The following is a 20,110-nucleotide window of genomic DNA, read 5'->3' as shown; positions in this document are numbered from 1 at the left end:
CCACAGCCCTCAATTACCCTTACCAAACAAAAATCTGCATGATTAAGGGGATGCTGAGATTTATCTTAAAGCACCATATGCGCAGACCGAAAGGAATGGGTATGGATTTACAAACCCATCCTTACTTCTGTTCTTGACGCTGAAGATTTTGGCTTCCTTTTTCTGCTCTTGGTTTTTTTCTCCTCTTCCTGAGTGCTCTTGTTCTGATCAGCAATTTCAATCGGCTTCTTCTCAGAATCCAGAGAGACGGGTGTGGGGGGCTCCTCTTCATCTTCTGGAGGGAGTGGTAAAGGCTCCAGGTAGTAGCTTCTTGGCTTTGGTTTGGGATGCGTGTGATACAAGAGAAGATGATGTTGATCTTCATACTTGATGACCTTCCGATCCACACGCACTGTACCAAACCAGGCCCAGGAAAGGGGAGCTGGATTCTTGTGCCCCTCAAATAAATCCCAAGGGTTGACCTTCTGTTTTGTAGATACCTGGAGACCCTGGAACACAGAGCACGGGTTGCCATTTAGATTACGACATGAAGCAATATCAGTTAAAAGGCAACTGGACAATACTTATATAGACACAGTGAAAACATGCTCTGAAATGGTGGGATGTAGATTTGGAATTACTGTTACCAATATGTGGACATCTATTCTACAACCTGAAACGTCCTTATATACAAAGTTCTTCCTATAATAATAATTGCTTATTGTCACAAGTAGGCTTCAATGAAGTTACTGTGAAAAGACCCTAGTCGCCACATTCCGGCGCCTGTTTAGGGAGGTCGGTGCAGGAATTGAACCCGCGCTGCTGGCATTGTTCTGCATTACAAGCCAGCTATTTAGCCCAGTGTGCCAAACCAGCCCCTTCCTTGTGCCGTCACGGAGAGACACGAATCCAGAGTTTTGCATCAATGGTGAAGCCATTTACTTTTAATACCTTAGCAGGTTCACACATTGACCCATACAGGAAAATCTGTGGTTCAATCCTTGTGATTGATACGTTCGCAGACGTCAGCACAGATTCTACAATTAGCCTGTGCGTTCCTGGACTGAAAAGTGAAAAGAGGTCAGCCAAACTAGGAACTTGAGGTAAATGGAAAGCACTTTGAGATGTGATCAACTGAACTCTTGTGTGCCAGGAAACTTTTATTTGTTCCCTCGCAGGTGTGGTCGTCGCTGGCTGGGTCAGCGTTTATTGCCCATCCCTCATTGCCCATGAATTGATTGGCTTGCTAGGCTGTTTCAGAGAGCAGTTAAGAGTCAAGCACATTGCCGGGGGGGGGGGAGGGGGGGGAGTCTGGAGTCACATGTAGGCCAGACCTGGTGAGGATGGCGGATTTCTTTCCCCTGAAAGGGACCAAATGGGCTTTTGGGACAATCGTTTCATGGTCACCATTACGGAGACTAGCTTTTTGATTCCAGATTTTATTAATTTAATTTAAATTCCACCAGCTGCCATGGTGGGATTTGAACCCGTGTCACCGGAGCATTAGCCAGGGCCTCAGGATTACTCGCCCAGTGACAATCTCACAACACCACCACCTTCCCAAAATGCAGAGTCCAGTAGATATATCGTTTTTATTATTTGTAAACTGAAATTCCTAAGTGCTGTGCTCGGACTGCAAGTGTGGATCTTCAGGGAAGGATGATGGTAATACTCTCCCACAGTGAATTTCCCCACAATACTCACTATCAAGGCTCAAACATGGGTCAGGTACTGGAGGACGCCCGACCTCTAGCTAACTGTGCTGCTGGGCAAGGAACTAATACGAAATGCAGAATGCAGCAGACCATTAATTTTAACTCAATAACAAGGAGATATGCATATTGCAACCCATTGTAATTATTTGCATACTGAAATGTCCAGAATTGTGCAATCCTTTCATTATTTTATCCTTTAATTTTGGTTTAACCATTGTCAATAACTTGTCGCGAACTACGATTGCTTCTTTTATTTGTATCATCACAATTCAGCACCTGTCACCATGGTGAGTTTCAATAAACCAATTCTCTCACTCGATCAATCCTCAGAATATGAAGAAAGAAGAAAAGTAGAGTCAATAGACAGGAAAATCAATTTTAAAGACTCTTAGGTAGAGTATTTCGCCTTGCAATGTGTAGACGTTAAGTTGTACAGCTGGTCTTTATTTTATTGTGACTATGTCCTTACCCACAGTTTCTTCCTGCCCATGTTGCCAGAGAGGCAAGCTCAGAAGTTCTTTTCGGTGATACATGTCCAGTGCTGTAAATTTGGCACCACCAGGGCTGAGAATGTGCGAGATTTTGGGATTTTCCCAGATTCTGCATAACCGACCAGGCGTGCGGTTCAAAGTAACGTGTTTTGTTAACACGCACCAGGCTCACTCACAGAGTTCAATACATCAAGGCTTTCATCCAGTTCTCATGCAATCCCCGTCTCCAGTTCACAGCTTGTGTCTGATATTTTACATTTTTGAGGGTGTGCTTGTTGCCAATCAGAATCAGAGGGGGCAAGCAATGGTAGGATCCTCGTGCTCCCAGCTGGAACCAATCCAGAATGGGCCCAACCTGCACCACGTTACAAAACACGCCCGGTTACTCAACTTGATTGACTCAAATTAATTGATTATTAGCTTCTTCTGCACGAGCATTTTTCAAGCAGACAAAAACTAGCACACAAAGGCTCAAACAGTGAAGGTCTCAACTCTCAACATGTCCGGTTTGCGGGCAGTGCCAGTTTTCAGGTGGGCAGGTTTGAAGTGTCCTACCTGCGGCAGGGTAGGCCTTCCTGTGACTGCCCCTTTGATGTAGACATGAATCCAATTTAAAATAAACAAATTAAATAATGGAGTTAGGAATTCCACCTGAAGGGTAGGATTGTCCGGCTGACCTGGTCCTGCCGACGGCGATCCCCCCCCCCCCCCCCCCCCACCCCCCCCCCCCACTGTGGAGTCCCTGGTGGCAGAGAGTGCGAACAACGGGAGAATCCCGTAAACAGCGGCGGGTCTGGAAGATCCCACCACCGACCAATGGCAGGCCGACTCGGTTGCCACAAAGCACGCCGCCATGGGGAGGTATTCCCACCCATAGTGTTAGACCAATATCAATGTCATTGTGGCCAAGATACCAAGATAGGAAAGGAAGGCTATTGACGTGAAACATTGACTCCGTTTCTCACTCCGCAGATCCTGCCTGACCTGCCGAGTATTTCCAGCATTTACGTTTTCATTTATATAGTACCTTTCCCAAGGTCAGACCATCCCAATGATTTTCAGCCAATCACGTACTTTTTGATGTGTAGCCACGGTTGTAATGTGGAAGATGTGGCAGGAAATTTGGGCACACGAGATCCCACAAACAAGAATGTGATAATGACCAGAAAATCTGTTTTAGGCACATTCATTGAGGGCTAAGAGCTGGTCAGGACACTGGGGAAAAAAATCGACTGAGCTTTGAAAAATTGTGGCACGAGAAGAGAGGTTTCAGAGTGGAGATGCCATTGTATCAGTAGCATTCTTTAATACAGTAGTTCTCAAACTGGAATCCAGCAATTCCTGGGGGCACGGCAAAGACCTTCCAAGGGTCCACAACGTAGGTCCAGCTCACAGGGGACTATGGTCAAGAATGCTGCTTCTTCTCTCCCAGGTCTCCTGCTCTCTCTCTGGGCTCCTACTATCTACATGCCTCTGCTCTCTTGCTAGAGGACTTCCCAATGGCTCCTGATCCCCCACCGCTTTCTTCATGCTTTTCCGATGTTCCAGCTCTCTCTGTTCATACACCATAGGTAGTCTCTGTTAGGGGCAGGCACATCTCACTGATATCTCAAGGTAAATACCTGTTTCCCTTAAAATGAACTCTTAAATGTTATTTTAATGCAGCACTTCATTTCATAGGTATTATACAATATTATAATTTAGAGGGTCTGCAATTACTACTCCGTTTGAAAAGGTTTGAGAACCACGGTTTCAAAAAAGGTGAGAAAGAGCAGCATTATGTTGGGTCAAGCTCAGTGCTCAGCTCTTACCACACAATACCTGCCTGCTTTTTGTCTATCGAATCAAATCCTGCAATTTTGTTGCCTTTTGTGTCAATCAAAGATCCCATTGGCTCACAAGTAATGACGTCGCAGGTTTGCTTTGGTAACGGCAGCAGCTGACGCACTTTGTCGATGCTTTCTGAATGTTTATCACCAAGTTCTTTCTGACAGAAAAAGAAGAATAAACAAAATCGTATTAGGTGCCGTAATGTGTCACTCTGGGAACGATTGGGGAAGGTCTTTCACATAACTTTAACTGAGATGGGGAGGGGACGGGCTGACCAGCAGTCCCCTCAAAGTGCTGTTATTCTCCACAAAGACTTGAGAATTTTTTTTTAGAACGACCTTTAGCCTTTTGGCTAAGACCACGTATCAGCTCCAGCCCGAGATCAGGTGTATAATGCTGGTCCGTGTCAGCTTGGATCTAAGTAAGTCTCCTTTGTGGGAACCATGTCTTGGATTTGTTTGAATTTGAATTGGGTTTTTTTTGGAGCAAACAAGGAGATGGATTCAGGGCTTCCCCTGTCCACTCTGCACATTGGCTTTGTTGTAACTGAGAACGGAGTACATTTAAAAACAAACATCCTTAACCTGCAGTTCAGATCATGTCCGGTTCAAGGTTATGGAATGAGTGTGTATATGGAGGCAAACATATGATCTGCATCTTACTAATGGCAGAAGCTCGCTCTCAGATAGGGTTGAGCTGATATCAGGATATCTAGCTTGCCACCACAAGGAGACTTTCGTGTAACGTAACCTTTGAAGTAGACTGAGCCCGTAAAACATTAAACTTACAGGACAGAGGGACTGGTGAGATAGAAATCAAAATTCAAACATGGCGCCTTAAACCCGTGAGCTGAAAAGAAGATGGAAAGTTTAAACATTCTTTGCTGCTATAAGGGCTCCACACATCTGAATTCAGCACACAGTACAGTCACGCTAGGCGGTAGGTTCCGCTTTTGGGTTGGGATGGGTAGTCAGATGAAAGCGAACATCGAATGCAGGTTGGCTGGAAAACAAAGGGCGGCAGTGAGAAAGAAAGTTTTACATGGGGCTGAAGGTCAACATCCGGGGGTTTGATCAGTCTGAAACCACAAATAAGATCATCTACTAACATAAAACAGCATAGTTCATTATCTGATTGACGCACTCAAAATGAAGTTCGGGAAATAATTGAGTTTTGGTCAGAACGGTTTCTGTGAGGTGGTGGGTCACATGGAGTTCCAAGTTGCTACAGCGACATTCACTTTTACAAGCATGTTATAATCTGGAGCTATGGACAGGGATGGTAGAGCCTCCAACATTCTTTCCATCACATGGCTGACTAGAAATCTCTCCCACTCTCACTGCCTGCATTTGGCATGAGTTGGAAGAATTTGTCAATCTGTTTTAGCCGCATTATGAACATACTTTCCTGGCGGCATGTGGCACAGTGGTTAGCACTGGGATTGAGGCGCTGGGGACCCGGGTTCGAATCCCGCCCCTGGGTCACTGTCCATGTGGAGTTTGTACATTGTCCTCATGTCTGCGTGGGTTTTACCCCCACAACCCAAAGATGTGCTGGGCAGGTGAATTGACCATGCTAAATTGCCCCTTAGGTGGAAAAGAAAAATTGGGTACTCTAAATTTAGAAGAAAATGAACACACCTTCCTTGGCCATCATGTCCTGGAGTGGGACTCAAACTTGGAGCTTCTAGCATATAGCCAGGGATGACACCTACTGTTACTACAGGATCTTGCCATCTTCTCCTTACGTTCACCTCATTGACACATCAGAATATAGGCACATTTTATCAATCTGTCTTTGGAAAAACCGAAGCAACATGGGCAAAAGACTCGGGTGAAAAGGGAACATTACGTTGTTACGACATCCTGGATCAGTTCCAGTCCCACATGCCCTGGAGTCCCAGCATAAGTGAATTAACTAATAATTTGTAAATAGTTTCTGAGATCTTTGATCCTTGACTGCTCCAATGACTTACAGGCACCAGGTTTGGGAGTGAAATACAAAAAAACTATTAATTTATAACAAGAGTGATAAGACGTGCAATAATTATAACAGAATATCGGCCAGCTAACCTATTATTCCCATTTTTGTGCTGTCTCACCCTCTGCCCAAACACACACATAGTGGAAAGGGGCGCAACAATAGGGATTTAAATGGAAGAAAGGGAGATGAGTCCTAGTTGCTGATATTGAAGTTATTGTAGCCAGCTATCTTTCCTGGATGTGGAGTGTCGAAACCGCCAGTTGGGTTTCTTACAAAACTCTTCTGGCTGGAACATTCAGGCGGGACTCTCAGGCTGCGGGATCCCCTCTGGGAAGTCTCTTTCACTTTTCTTAACCTGGGCCTTCACACAGAAGATCGACCTCACGTCGCTCTAATTCTTATCTGTTTCCCATTCCAGCAGACTGACCAACAGCTTGTTTCAGATAAACAAAGGATCAGCAAAGCAGCTCCTTTTAAAAAATGAAAGTCCATCTTAAAGGTACAGGTCCCAATAATTATCCATGTACAAACACATAAAAGCCAAAATAACAGAAAATAAAGGAAACACACAAGAAAACCAATGTTGAAAGAAAACAAACCTTACAATGGTTCAGGACCCAGGTTTTACTCTGAAGCAAGTAAATGGATATAAGGCAGCATGAGTCACTTCACAAAAACCCAAGATGCTCAGACTGTTTGCAGGTGTGACTGACACCACGGAATGCTGTTTGTCTGAGTAATGAGATCACACAATTCAGGCCCTTAAATAATGCATCATGATAACTGAATTATTTTATACGGGCAATACGTGACTTTGGGATATTGGTTGGTTGACGTACAGATCTCCTGTCAATTTTCCTCCTGTCCATACTGCTCTTCTGCTTCTCAATGCTCAATCATGGTTCCCTTCAGCATATGGAGCATTTGTGAGCGATGAATGGTGATGTTATTAAATTGACAGAAATGAAAGGATAGTTGTCAAAATGATCATACACTTTTCATTCACGTCTTTGGCAAAATGCACCCTGGCTAAATAGAACTGGTGATCTGCACAGGATTTAAGTGTTTGCAAACCACTTGAACAAATCGGGATAAACACAAGAATATTTTGGAAACACTCAGCAAGCCAGGCAGTATCTGTGGGGAGGAGCAGTCAATATTTCAGATCGTGATGACCTCTCGCCATTCTGATCAAAGGTTATCTCTACCTGAAGTGTCAACCCTGCTTCTCTATCCAGGTGTTGCCTGACTCGCTGGGTACTTTTGTTTTTATTTCAGATCTCCAACACCCACGGTATTTTGCTTTTTCACGAGTGAAGCTTTGACAAATCAGTAACTTAAGGCAGTGCATTTGGAATGTGTAGGACAGGACAGGATGGTTGGCCGCACACCTACACTGTGGTAAGGCGGCAATCTCAGCACTGAACCAGCAAGTCAGAAGGCAGCAAGTGGAGAATGGGAAAGGCCGATCAAAGCCAGTCCTTCCAGATCAGAGACGCCAAGAACACGGTTCCAAAGAAGGCATCGGCAGCATCCAAGCAATGGGTCCCCGACACATGCGCAGCTGGAGTAGAGGGGGTTATGGCAAAAAAAGAAATGCCACATGTGCTTTCAAATGTCATATTTCCATTACTCAACTGTTGAAAATGTGAAACTGAATAAAAGTTTAAAGATCACTTAGCAACTTTAGAAATTACTGGAGTGTACACATGGTCTTTGTAGCCAGACACACATCTGGAAGAACCATATACAGACAACTGATGCTCATACAGTTACACTGAAATCAGGTACCTTGGGGGCAGTCCAAAAATGTGTTGAATAGGAATCTGTAAGCGCTGCCCAAAAGTTCTCTAAATGTTCCGCACTTTAATTTGGCCAGTGTAGTACATTTTGCGCCAATTTTGTGGAATGTTCTGTGCTTACTGGAAACTAGGCTGAAATGGCCAAATGTATTACATTCAGTATATTAACAGCTGCTAGAAATTGAAACTGTTGGTACTGAATCTTATCTATTTTGGATTTGAACTCTAAAGTTCTAGGACAGATTGATATGGTGGCACATTTTGCTGACAGTATTTGCTGGTGGGATTTATAACAACACAGTCAATGAGTGCTCTTCAACACAATGTGATGACCCACTGACTGGGAAAAGCTTATATTTTCTTTTGGGCGATGCACCTTTATCATAGAATCTTTGTCACGGAGACAGGTTCTTCGGCCCAAACTGGTCCATGCCAAACAAAAAGACTAACCCTATTTGCCTGCATTTAGCCCATATCCCTCTGAACCTTTCCTATCCATGTATCTGTCCAAATGCCTTTTAAATGGTGTCAATGTCCCTGCCTCAACCACTTCCTCTGGCATCTCATTCCACCTACCTACCACCCTCTGTGTAAAAAAAAGTTGCTTCTCGAGTTCCCATTAATTCTTTCCCTCTTAACTTAAACCTATGCCCTCTAGTTCTCGATTCCCCAACCCTGGGGATCACCTCTCAGTCTGCTATACTCCAAAGAAAAATGTCCCAGCCTGTCCAATCTCTCCCTATAACTCAGTCCCTCGAGTCTTGGCAATATCCTTGTAAATCTCTTCTGCACTCTCTCCAGTTTAATAACATCTTTCCTGGAGCAAGGCGACCAGAACTGAATGCAATACTCCAGGTGCGGCCTCACCAACGTCCTGTGCAACTGCAACATAACTTCCCAATCTCTATACTCAATGCCCTGACTGATGAAGGCCAGCATGCCAAAAGCCTTCTTCACTACCCTATCTACCTGTGACTCCACTTTTAGGGAACCGTGCACCTGAACGCCAAGGTTCCTCTGTTCCACAATACTCAACAAGGTCCTCCCATTCACCATTAAGATCCCATCTGGATTTGACTTTCCAAAATGCAACACCTTACATTTATCTGTATTGAACTCCATTTGCCTTTTCTCGGCCACTTCAACTGATCAAAATCCTCCTGCAATTTTTCAATAATCTTCCTCACTGTCTACAATACCACCTAGTTTAGTGTCATCTACAAACTTACTGATCATGCCTTGTACATTCTCATCCAAATCATTAATATAGATAACAAACAGCAATGGGCCCATCACTGACCCGAGACACACCACTTGTCACAGACCTCCAGTCCGACAAGTATCCGACCATTACCCTCTGCTTTCTACCATCAAGCCAATTGTATATCCAATTTGCCAGCTCTCCCTGGATTCCATGTAATCTAAATTTCCAGAGCATCCTACCATGTGGAATTTTGTCAAAGGCCTTACTGAAGTCCAAATAGACTATGGCTACCACTCTGCCCTCATCAACCTTCCTGGTCACTTCATCAAATAACTCTAACAACTTCGTAAGGCTTAATCTCCCATGCACAAAGCCGTGCTGATTACTCCGAAATCAAACCCTGTCTTTCCAAATGCCTGCATATCTTATCCCTCAGAATCCTCCCGAGTAACGTACCCAACACAGATGTTAGGCTTACCGGTCTATAATCCCCAGGTTTTTCTTTAGCAGCCCTTCTTAAATAAGGCACAACATTTGCTACCCTCCAGTCTCCTGATACCTCACCCATGGATAACGATGATGCAAATATCTCAGCCAGGCTCCCACAATTTCTTCTCTTGACTCGCAGTGTTCTTGAATATCCCTGGTCAGGGTGAGGAAATTTATCCACCTTCATATCTTTTAATACGCCATCACTTCCTCTACTTTAATGCAAACTATCCCAAATATATTGTCACTAACCTTCCCAGGTTCCCAAGTCTTCATGTCTTTCTCCACGGTAAACACAGAGGCGAAAAATTCATTGAGAACCTCGCCCAACCCCTGCGGTTGCACAGAGCTGTTTAGCACACTGGGCTAAATCGCTGGCTTTGAAGCAGACCAAGGCAGGCCAGCAGCACAGTTCGATTCCCGTAACAGCCTCCCCGAACAGGCGCCGGAATGTGGCGACTAGGGGCTTTTCACAGTAACTTCATAGAAGCCTACTCGTGACAATAAGCAATTTTCATTTCATTTTTCATATCTATGTCCACTTTGGTCGTTGAGGGGTTGTATTCTCTCCCAAGTTATTTGTTTTCCTTCAATAAAGAATCTTAAAGAATCCCTTTGGATTTACCTTAATCCTTTCGGTCAAAGCTACCTCATGTCCCCTTTTTGCCCTCCGAATTTCCTTCGAGTATATTCCTGTATCCTTGTACATCTCCAGGGAATCCTTTGATTCCAGCTGCTTGTACCTGAGCCTTGCTTCCTTCTTTTTCCTGGCCAAAATCCCAATATGTTTAGTCATCCAGGGTTCCCTACTCCTAACAGCCTTGCCCTTCGCCCTAACAGGAACATATTATTATTATTATTATATAGACCCTGAACTGCTATTTCATTTTTAAAGGCCTCCCACTTGCCGAAGGTCTCTTTGCTCTCAAACAAGCAACTCCAATCAGCCCTTGCAGGCTCCTGTCTCATTCCATCAAAACAAGCCTTGCCCCAATTTAGAACTTGCACCTGTGGACCAGTTTTGTCCCTTTCCATAATTATTTTAAAATTAATAGAACTAAAGTGGTCCCAAAGTGGTCCCTCACCATCACCTCAGTCACTTACCCTGCCCTATTTCCCAAGAGTGGGTCACATTTTGCCCTTTCCCGAATAGGACTCTCCGCATGAAATGAAAAATGAAAATCGCTTATTGTCACGAGTAGGCTTCAATGAAGTTACTGTGAAAATCCCCTAGTCGCCATATTCCGGAGCCTGTCAGGGGAGGCCGCTATGGGAACATACTGTTTGAGGAAACTTTCCTGAACACACGTAACAAATTCCACCTCATCTAAGCCCTTAACACTATGGCAGTCCCAGTCTATGTTGGAAAATTAAAATCCCCTATTATGACAACTGTGTTACTCCTGCAAGACTCCCCAATCTCCCTACATGTTTGTTCTTCTAATTCCCGTTGACTATTTGGGGGTCTATAGTGTGTTGTTCCTTGTGTCTTAATAAAGCTCGTAGTCTCAAAGTTGGAGTAGATGCTTTATTGTGAGTTTGTTCTGTCTTCAGTGCTTAACTTACAGCTACCTCAATGCTGCTTGTCTGTGTCTTGCTACCAGTTCTCCCTTCTGTGAAGTGTGTCCTCACTTCCTGTTCCTCTGTATTTATAGCTCTCCCGTGCTCTCTCTAGTGGTTGCTCAGTTGCATTGCATCTACACAGATCTACAATCACCACATCCCCCCTTTTTCTTTACATATTTTCTGTACATGGTTAAAGAAAATTGTACAGAACAGTTAGATTACTTACTATATGTGTATCTATACAAGTGATGGTGCTATTGCATATTTTACAAAGCCAATTTATATTTATGAGTCCAATTTTAATAACAACATTTATGAGTCCAAACTTGATGAATTTGTTAATTGAGTTTTTTCTTTTTCGTTGTTGACGTGGTGATATTGATATTGCAACTCCGTTGTGAATGTTGTCGGTGTTCTTGTTATTTTAAGTAACCAATACGTCATCCTGAGGTGTTTGAATGGTCGAACCACTGATGTTGACTGACATGGACTTTTTTCTGTGCTTGTGGTATCGATTTAGTGTGTCATCTGCCTTGAAAGCTGGTGTGCTTGCTTGTTCTGGAGCAGATGTGAGTTTGTGAGATTCGTTGTCATCCCATGGCATGTTTGTAGTCGTCATTGTTTTGCAGTGTGCTGTGGCATTGTCCTTCATGTGCGGAGTTGTACCATTTTGTACATGTCGTAGTTTAATTGTTGTTGTTTCTGTCTTTGTTGTTTTCATTGTCATTCTTGTTGCTGTTTTTGTCATTTCTGTCTTTGTTGTTTTCATTGTTGTTCTTGTTGTTTTTGTCGTTTCTGACTTGGTTCTTGTCATGCTTGTTGTTGTCTTTGTTATGCTTCTTGTTGTTTTTGTTGTTCTTCTTGTAGTTTTTGTGGTTGCTGTTATTCTTGTTTCTGCAGTGCTTCTTGTGATTTTTGTTGTTCTTGTCGCGCTTCATGTTGCTTTTGTTCTTGCTGTTGTTGTTCTTGTTTCTACTCTGCTTCTTGTGGTTGTTGTTTTTCTTATTGTGCTCAATGAGTGTCCCGTGTGGATAATTTGAGTCATTATCACAGTTATTGGTGCGAGTGTCCTTCGTGGAATCTGTTACATTGAACGTTTCGTCTAGAGAATGGTGAGAATGATCTGATGTTGCATTGATGCTGGTGACATCAGTCATTTGTTGTGGATTTGATTCCTCTTCTTTGCTTCCTTTGTACTCCTCTTCTGAGTCATTTGTGGTGGATTTAATTCCTTTTCTTTGCTTTCTTGGTGCTCCTCTTCTGGAGTCAAATTCTTCATGATTTCATTTTCTTGTTGGTCTTTGTACTCTTTTGGATTCATTTGTGGTGGATTTAATTCCTCTTCTTTTCTTTCTTGGTGCTCCTCTTCTGGAGTCAAATTCTTCACGATTTCAATTGACGTGGTCTCTCTGGACTCTTGGTGCTCCTCTTCTGGAGTCAGAATCTTCACGATTTCTATTGATGTGGTCTCTCTGGACTCTTGGTGCTCCTCTTCTGGAGTTAAAATCTTCATGGTTTCTATTGACGTGGTCTCTCTGGATTCTTGGGTGGTCCTACTCTGTGCTTCTGTACAGACGAGCTGGGAACTGTCAGTCTCGCTGTGATCCTGCACCTCCTGTATGTCGAGTGTGATCACTTTGTCACTGTTTTCGCATGCAGTGGGTAGATGTACATTGTCTTCTTCTTGATCATGTGAGCTTGGTAGACTTTCATAGTCTGCTTGCGGTTGCTCAGAGATGGTGGGTCGACGTTCATGGTCTTGTTCATGCATGGTGTTCGCCAGGGAGTGTTTGCTTGCTTCCATTTTGAGAGTCTTTCAACGAGCTGTCTGTGGAGGCTCGCATCACTCTCTTTGTGGAATCTTTCATCACTCTCACTGTGGAGTCTTTCTGTGCTCTCTGTGTGGCGTTGTCTTCGTCTTGGGTATTGCTGTCATCCAATGTATCGACGATCTGCCATGGCACCATGGTGTTGGATTCATCTACCACGAGTAGAGTCGTGTTGAGCTTTGCGACCGTGTTGCTGATGCTGTGATCAGCATATCCGAATAACTCAGCTATGTCTGAGTAGTATTGTTCGAAAAACAAATCATCTTTTTTTGTTTCAGATTTGGTATCGTTTTCTTCATCTTTTTTGTTTCAGAATTGTTTTTGTTCTCTTCACTTTGGGTGGTGCAAACTGCTTGTTCCAGGGTGTTGTGAGAGTTATTGTCAACTGCTGGTGTAAGATCAGGCGTTTTTCTGTCTTTCGAGGTAAAAAAAAAATGGGTTTTACAGCTTTAGGTATCTTGTTTTTAATTTGCGGGCATTTCCCTTTTAAGTGGGCGCGGTCCGGGTTCTCAGACGTCATGACGCTCGTGACGTCATGCGTAGGATACGCTTGCGCATGCGCACATCGGTCTTCCTTTACTGTGCGGTTTTGTGTCCACTGCGCATGCCGAATGGTGCACTCGTTCCTTTCAACTGGGAATGCGCGTAACGATCCGCGACCAAAACTTTTTTTAACTGCGCATGCGCGTCTTGCACATGCACAGAACGCAAAACGGCTGATTGTAACTGCGCACGCGCGGCTTCTGTTTCCTGCGCGGCTTCTGTTTCCTGCGCATGCGCAGACACAGATTTTTGTCCTTTGTTGGCCCAAGACTGTATAATTGCTCAGACGCCATTTTAAAGCGGATTTCAGCGTCTTTTCTTTCTGAAAAGTTTAAGTTACCTTTTCCTTTCGATCTGAACTGGATTTCAGCATTTTGGCTTTGTGAAAAATTCAAGTTACTTCTTCCTTTTGATCTCAACTGGATTTCAGCCTTTGGTCTATGTGAGAAGTTCAAGTTCCTTTTTCCTTTTGATCTGAACAGGATTTCAGCGTTTTGTCTTTGTGAAAAGTTCATGTTACTTTTTCCTTTCGATCTGGACTTTTCACTCGCGATTTCTAGACTGAACCCTTTCTGTTCTGATAGTGATTGGTTGAGTTTTGCATCACTCAGTCCCTGTGCAGTTTGGCCTCTGAGCATACAGTGCTGTTCAAATTCCATACAGTACTCTTCAAATTTTTTTACTATTATGACTGTTCTGGGGATCCAATTTGGTGAGTAGGCCATCTTCGAAATCGGGCAGTCAATCCGAGGGCACTGCGGCCGCTGTCCCAGTGCGCAGGCGACGGGGGAACCTCCGGGAGAGGGTGGGAAACGGTCCCGGTCAGGGGAGTTGGTCACCATCGGTGGGGGTGGGGAGGCACGTCTGGACTGAGCAGTGGGGGTGGGGGGGGAAAATCGGGTTGCCCACTGCCAGCAGGTCCAGGATGCCATCCCCCCAGATAACTTATACCCATAACAGAGGTGACTCCAGCTGCTGCCCGTCTGTCCCACTAAACACCTCGTGGCAGAACCCCATCCATGACAATATGGTGAAGATCACGTTAACTCCCACTGACCGTGGCGGCCGCTGGCTGTACAGATGAAGGCTATTGTTAATGGTGAATTGGCAAATAGCGTGAGCACCTCACAGCTCCCAAGTGGCTGCAGGTTTTGAGTGCTCTCCACTCCTTGCTTTGGGCTGCAAAACTGCTTGAAAACCTGCAGCGGAATTCTCCTCCAACAGGTTTCCTGACGGCGTGGGGTGGCCACAATGGGGAACCCCGTTGACCGGCTGCGGGAACAGAGAATCTCGCTGCCAGCTGGGGGGAGGGGGGAGGGGTCGGCGGACTGAAAAACAAGTCTGGCGGACCGGAGAATCTAGCCTTAGTGTTTTGTATGTTGCAGCCGTTTCTGCTTCTGAAGCCTGGAATAAGGAAAAGAAAAGCTGCGAACAAGCCTACTACCAGTGTGAAGAAGGGGAAGAGGCTGCTTTCTCACCCCTCTGCTACACTCTGTGTTAATATGGCTTTCAGGAGGGCTGCACGGTGGCACAGTGCTGCCTCACAGCGCTGAGGACCCGGGTTCGAATCCCAGCCCTGGGTCACTGTCCGTGTAGAGTTTGCACATTCTCCCTGTGTCTGCGTGGGTTTTGCCCCCAAAACCCAAATGATGTGCAGGTTAGGTGGATTGGCCACGCTAAATTGCCCCTTAATTGGAAAAAATAATTGGGTACTCTAAATTTATAATTAAAAAAAATGGCTTTCAGGCGTAGCCACCTAGGGTGGCCACGTCCCGATTACAAAATGGACACTTGCAGAGAATGAAGGGAAAATTGGACAATGCTAAGAAAGCAAGCAGGTGCATGGTTTGTCTGTGGATTGGAGTTTGCAGCTCCCAGACAAGGCCGATACTGCAAAGCCATTAGCATACTAATGAGCTATCTCCGGGGACAAAAGAGAAACATTTAAGCAAACGGTGAGTGGAGTCAGTGAGGTGCATGAATCATCATCAGAAAAGGTCAGCAAAGTGGGTGATTATTTGCTCATCAGTGACGCCTACATCCTGTGAAATAAGTTTTTAAAAATGCAAGCTTTCAGGGTGAAGAATCAATCTATATTCCCAACGTCAGAAAGAATAGATGAAAGGCAAGTAAAACGCAAGCAATTATGCAGATTGTACAGAATCTGTCTATCATTATGCCACCATCTAACACAAAAATTAAAGCATTAAATCTCTTCTTGTGCCATGCAGCATTGCTCACTACCTCCAGAATCTTTGCTGCCTCATTATGCCAGCCATCATTTGGCAAGTGGTATTGGCACCAATACGACCACAGTCAGAGAATGAGAGAGTACCATATATCTTCAAGTATAAGATAATCTCACCTACTTTCCAGACTAAAAAAGACAATGACCCATGCAGATGATGTTCTTCAAATCATGGCAACTTCCCCGAGATGGGGCACTGAATTCACCATTCTGGAGAGTTGACGCCGGCATCAAAACGGTATAGTTTAACTTCTGAAAATCCTGGATTAAAGGGACATGAATTCACAGCCCTGCAGGGGGCTAGCAGGGACCAGGAGTAAATCTCGCAGCTTTTGCTGCAGATATGGGCCCCCCCGCACGTCCGGGTCGGAGGCTGCGCATGCGCATCGCGCCGACCTCCAGCATCCGCGTCGTGCCTGCAGAGGTAGACCCACAAAGGAGACCCTCCCGATCGGCCGCGTGCCCGACCCTCAACCCCCACACAATCATTCCCCGGCCACCTATAAGGCCCCCCCCCCCCCCCCCCCCCGCCCCCGCCCCGGCCTGCCCCTGACCAGGGCAGCCGCGGACCGAGTCCCTAGCTGCCACGCTAGTATCCGGACTGGCAGGACCAGGTTAGGTCTATGCCGTCGGGGCTTTGGCTGGTGAGGGGCGGTGGATGTCGGAGTGGGCCTCTGGCAATGGCCCTAGGCGGCGCAGTGTACTCTCCGCCGACGCTAATTTTCAGTGCCCGGAGAATCGGCGAACCGGTGCAGGTCCCAATTTCTGTGTCAAACTGGATTCTCTGCCCCCACGCCGGTTGTGATTTCGGCGCTAGGGTGCGGAGAATCCAGCCCTAAAACTTTGAGTTTAAGGTAGACTGCGTGCTGCCACCACTACACACAAGGAAGAGAGCCTGGGAGTGGGAGGTGTAAATGCAGAAGAAAAGAAAGGTGAAAACAAGGAAAGAGAGCTGAAAAAAGGAAAGAGAGATGAAAAGAATGGAACAAAAGACTGATAACCTGCTGGTAAGCCGGGCATTTGCCATTCCAAGGATATGGTAGCTGTAGGATATTGAAAACCTTGTAAATCCTGCTTCCTTGCCTAGCTCAGGGTCTCTGAAGCAAATGAAACTGCACGATTTCCACCCTGATGTGAATACCCCACAAGTCAGGTATTGAAGTGGTCCAGGGCTGCTCTGGAGCTGCACTTATTTACTCAGTTACAGAGTGAACCTGCTTCCTATCACATCCACGCTACCTGGTCCGGAATGTCAAACAAAACCTCACTTCATCGTACTCGTGAGACATCCAGGATTGTGGTTTGTGGGCAAAGTCAAATTGCATCATGTTCCGATGTACATGAGCACTGATTGTACTAACCAAGTACTTCCTCAAATGGGGATTATTGAGAAGAACACCCAGGTCACTTAAGGAACCATCTTCCTGCTTCAAAGTCCAAGCAGTACTATGCATGCAGAAGAATATCTGTAAGGGATGGATCACACACCCCCCACCCAAGAGCTGCTTGCTATTTGACATCTGGTGAGGTACGATGGCCTGGCATTACTTCACCAACAAAGCTGTAGGTCTGCAGCACGCGAGGATGGCACCTCTGCCACCAGTTAGCCAGGAGCAGAGAATATCAAAGCTCAGCTCAGTCAGTTGGCCAAGAACCTAAAACAAAATCTTGCAGTTCTCTGGGAACACCCGTAAATCAAACGACACATTGATAAACCAACAAAGGACAAAATAAAAGAGCATACAGTAGACAATTATACTGGCATGTACTGTCCGGACCAAGTAAGTCTAAGGTGCTAAATGTTTATTGATTAGAAACATTCTTTCTGGTATGGTGGCGCAGTGGTTAGCTCTACTGCCTCATGGCACTGAGGACCCAGATTCGATCCTGGCCCCGGGTCACTTTCCGTGTGCAGTTTGCACATTCTCCCCGTGTCTGCATGGGTCTCACCCCCACAACCCAAGGATGCGCAGGATAGTTGGATTGGTCACGCTAAATTGCCCCTTAATTGGTAAAAAGAATTGATATTCTAAATTTAAAAAAAAATTCTTCATATATATTCATATTTACAGATATAAATTGAAAAGGTAAATAAGTAAAGTCACCATAGTCCTAGATGACCATAGGCTGCTTTCCCATTTGAGAGGGAGAGCTGAATGGTGGTGATTTAACCTGAGGATCACCACATTTGGGTTTCCTCCGGGTGCTCCGGTTTCCTCCCACAGTCCAAAGATGTGCAGGTTAGGTGGATTGGCCACGATAAATTGCCCTTAATTGTCCAAAAAAGGATGGGAGGGGTTACTGGGGATAGGGTGGAGGCATGGGCTTAAGTTGGATGCACTTTCCAAGAGCCGGTGCAGACTTGATGGGCCGAATGGCCTCCTTCTGCACTGTTGCTATGATTCTACGCTTCACCTCAGGCGAGGTGCAAGGTTGAAAAGGTGAGGCCTTCACGAATAACCTCGGGGCCGGTTTAGCTCAAAGCTAACAGCGCGGGTTCAATTCCCATACTGGCTGAGGTTATTCAGGTTGTTGGTGGCACACCATGGGTGGAATTCTCCGCTCCCACGATAAATCAGGAAGGCCGTCGTGAACTCGGCCGAGTTTCAGGACGGCCTCGGAGGCCGCTCCTCGCACCTTATTCACCCCCACCCGGGGGGCTAGGAGCGGCGCTCCGTAACTCTCGGCCACTGGGCCTTGACGCTTGCATCAAGGTGACGCGCCGAGAATGATGCGACGGCGGCGCCTAAGTGACGTCAGCCGTGCATGCGCAGGTTGGCCGGCTCCAACCCGCGCATGCGCGGCTGATGTCATGACGGCTGATGGCTCTAACCCACGCATGCGCAGTTGCCGTCTTCCCCTCCGCTGACCCGCAAGACGTGGCGGCTTGATCTCGTGGGGCGTCGGAGTGGAAAGAGTGCGTCACTTGGAGACGCCGGCCCAACAATCGGTGGGCACCGACTGCGTTCCAGTCTCCTCCCGAGCATGGCCGTGGTGCTCACTCCTCTCTCCGCCCCCCACAAGCTTCAAACGAGCATTTGGCGCCCATGTTCACGACGGCAGCGACCAGGTGCGGTTGCCGCCGTCGTGAACCGGTCGGGAACGGCAGGCCGCTTGGCCCATGCGGGCCGGAGAATCGCCGGTCACCATGAAAAACGGCGAGCGCCGATTCTTCCGAACGGGGGGGCGGCATGTCGTGAGTCGTCCGGCCCTCCCGCAATTCTCCCACCTGGCGTGGGGAGCAGAGAATCGCTCCCCATGCATCTGCTGCAATTAAAGGTGTTGAAACACAATCATTTCAGGCTCCTTCCCCTGGTCTGGGGAACTGGAAATTTACAAGCACCCACAAATAATAACATTGGTTAACTTATTGTGAACACCACCAATGGGTCAGGGGAGGTGGAGATGGGGGTTGGAGGGGTTGCAGGCAACCTTATCATAAAGATAAGCAAAACTGAAGATCAAATATTGCAGTAAAGAGTCACCAAGATGATGGAAGTATTTGAAATAAACCACCTTGAAACATTTCAATTACACAAGAACCCAGATGTTCTAACAGAGATCATTGACCTGAAACATCAATTTTGTTTCTCTCCGCACAAAGGCTGAATATTTTAGCATTTTCTGTTTTTGCTTCAGATTACCAGCTTCTGCTGTATTTTGCTTTAGGACCAAGAATAACCAAGTTTGACTCACCTTTAGTTTCTTCACTAAATTCATATAGGCTCGCTTGTTTTCTTCTGATCCTCCTTGGGAGGCACTGGATAGATCTGATGCCAGGGTCCCGTTGATTAAGACTCCCAGCATGTCTAGCACGGTGGTGAAGAGTTCACTGAGAAAACCAAAGAGAAATATCATATTGACTGTGAACAATTTTAACTGGACTGCGTCCATAACAAATATTGCTAATTCTTCACCGAAAATAAAAACTGCATCATTGCTCTTGACGGACTGATACTTAGTCTTGGGCTGCAGTATGGATTTTATTAGCTCCCATTGGCAAAATGCGACAGAGTCAAGGAAAAAGTCAGAAACCTTCATTCAGATAATCAATCTCAGTTTCACTTTTGGTACTGCAAAAATTAAAAGGCAACAGGGGAGGATGACACAAAGAATCCAAAGGGCTATAGACACGGGGGGGGGGGGGGGGGGGCATAGGCACAGAGGGGTATAGACACAGAGGGGTATAGACACAGAGGGGTATAGACACAGAGGGGTATAGACACAGAGGGGTATAGACACAGAGGGGTATAGACACAGAGGGGTATAGACACAGAGGGGTATAGACACAGAGGGGTATAGACACAGAGGGTATAGACACAGAGGGTATAGACACAGAGGGTATAGACACAGGGGTATAGACACAGAGGGTATAGACACAGAGGGTATAGACACAGAGGGTATAGACACAGAGGGTATAGACACAGAGGG

General features: G+C 45.8%; 1 protein-coding gene across 3 annotated transcripts in view; it reads right to left on the bottom strand.

Annotated features, from left to right (window-relative positions):
* Nucleotides 1–20,110, bottom strand: part of LOC119975763 (mediator of RNA polymerase II transcription subunit 12-like protein) — a 640,706-nt gene that overhangs the window by 62,018 nt on the left and 558,578 nt on the right. For all 3 annotated transcript variants that reach the window (XM_038815591.1, XM_038815593.1, XM_038815592.1), the window contains exons 35-37: nucleotides 19,376–19,511; nucleotides 4,011–4,172; nucleotides 126–488 (exon numbers count right to left, since the gene is read on the bottom strand). In XM_038815591.1, the coding sequence (XP_038671519.1) occupies nucleotides 126–488; nucleotides 4,011–4,172; nucleotides 19,376–19,511 (661 nt within the window). The remainder of the gene's footprint in view (nucleotides 1–125; nucleotides 489–4,010; nucleotides 4,173–19,375; nucleotides 19,512–20,110) is intronic.

The sequence above is a fragment of the Scyliorhinus canicula genome, chromosome 13, assembly GCF_902713615.1.
Source record: "Scyliorhinus canicula chromosome 13, sScyCan1.1, whole genome shotgun sequence".
Lineage (NCBI taxonomy): Eukaryota > Metazoa > Chordata > Chondrichthyes > Carcharhiniformes > Scyliorhinidae > Scyliorhinus > Scyliorhinus canicula.
This window is presented reverse-complemented; position numbering and strand designations above follow the sequence as displayed.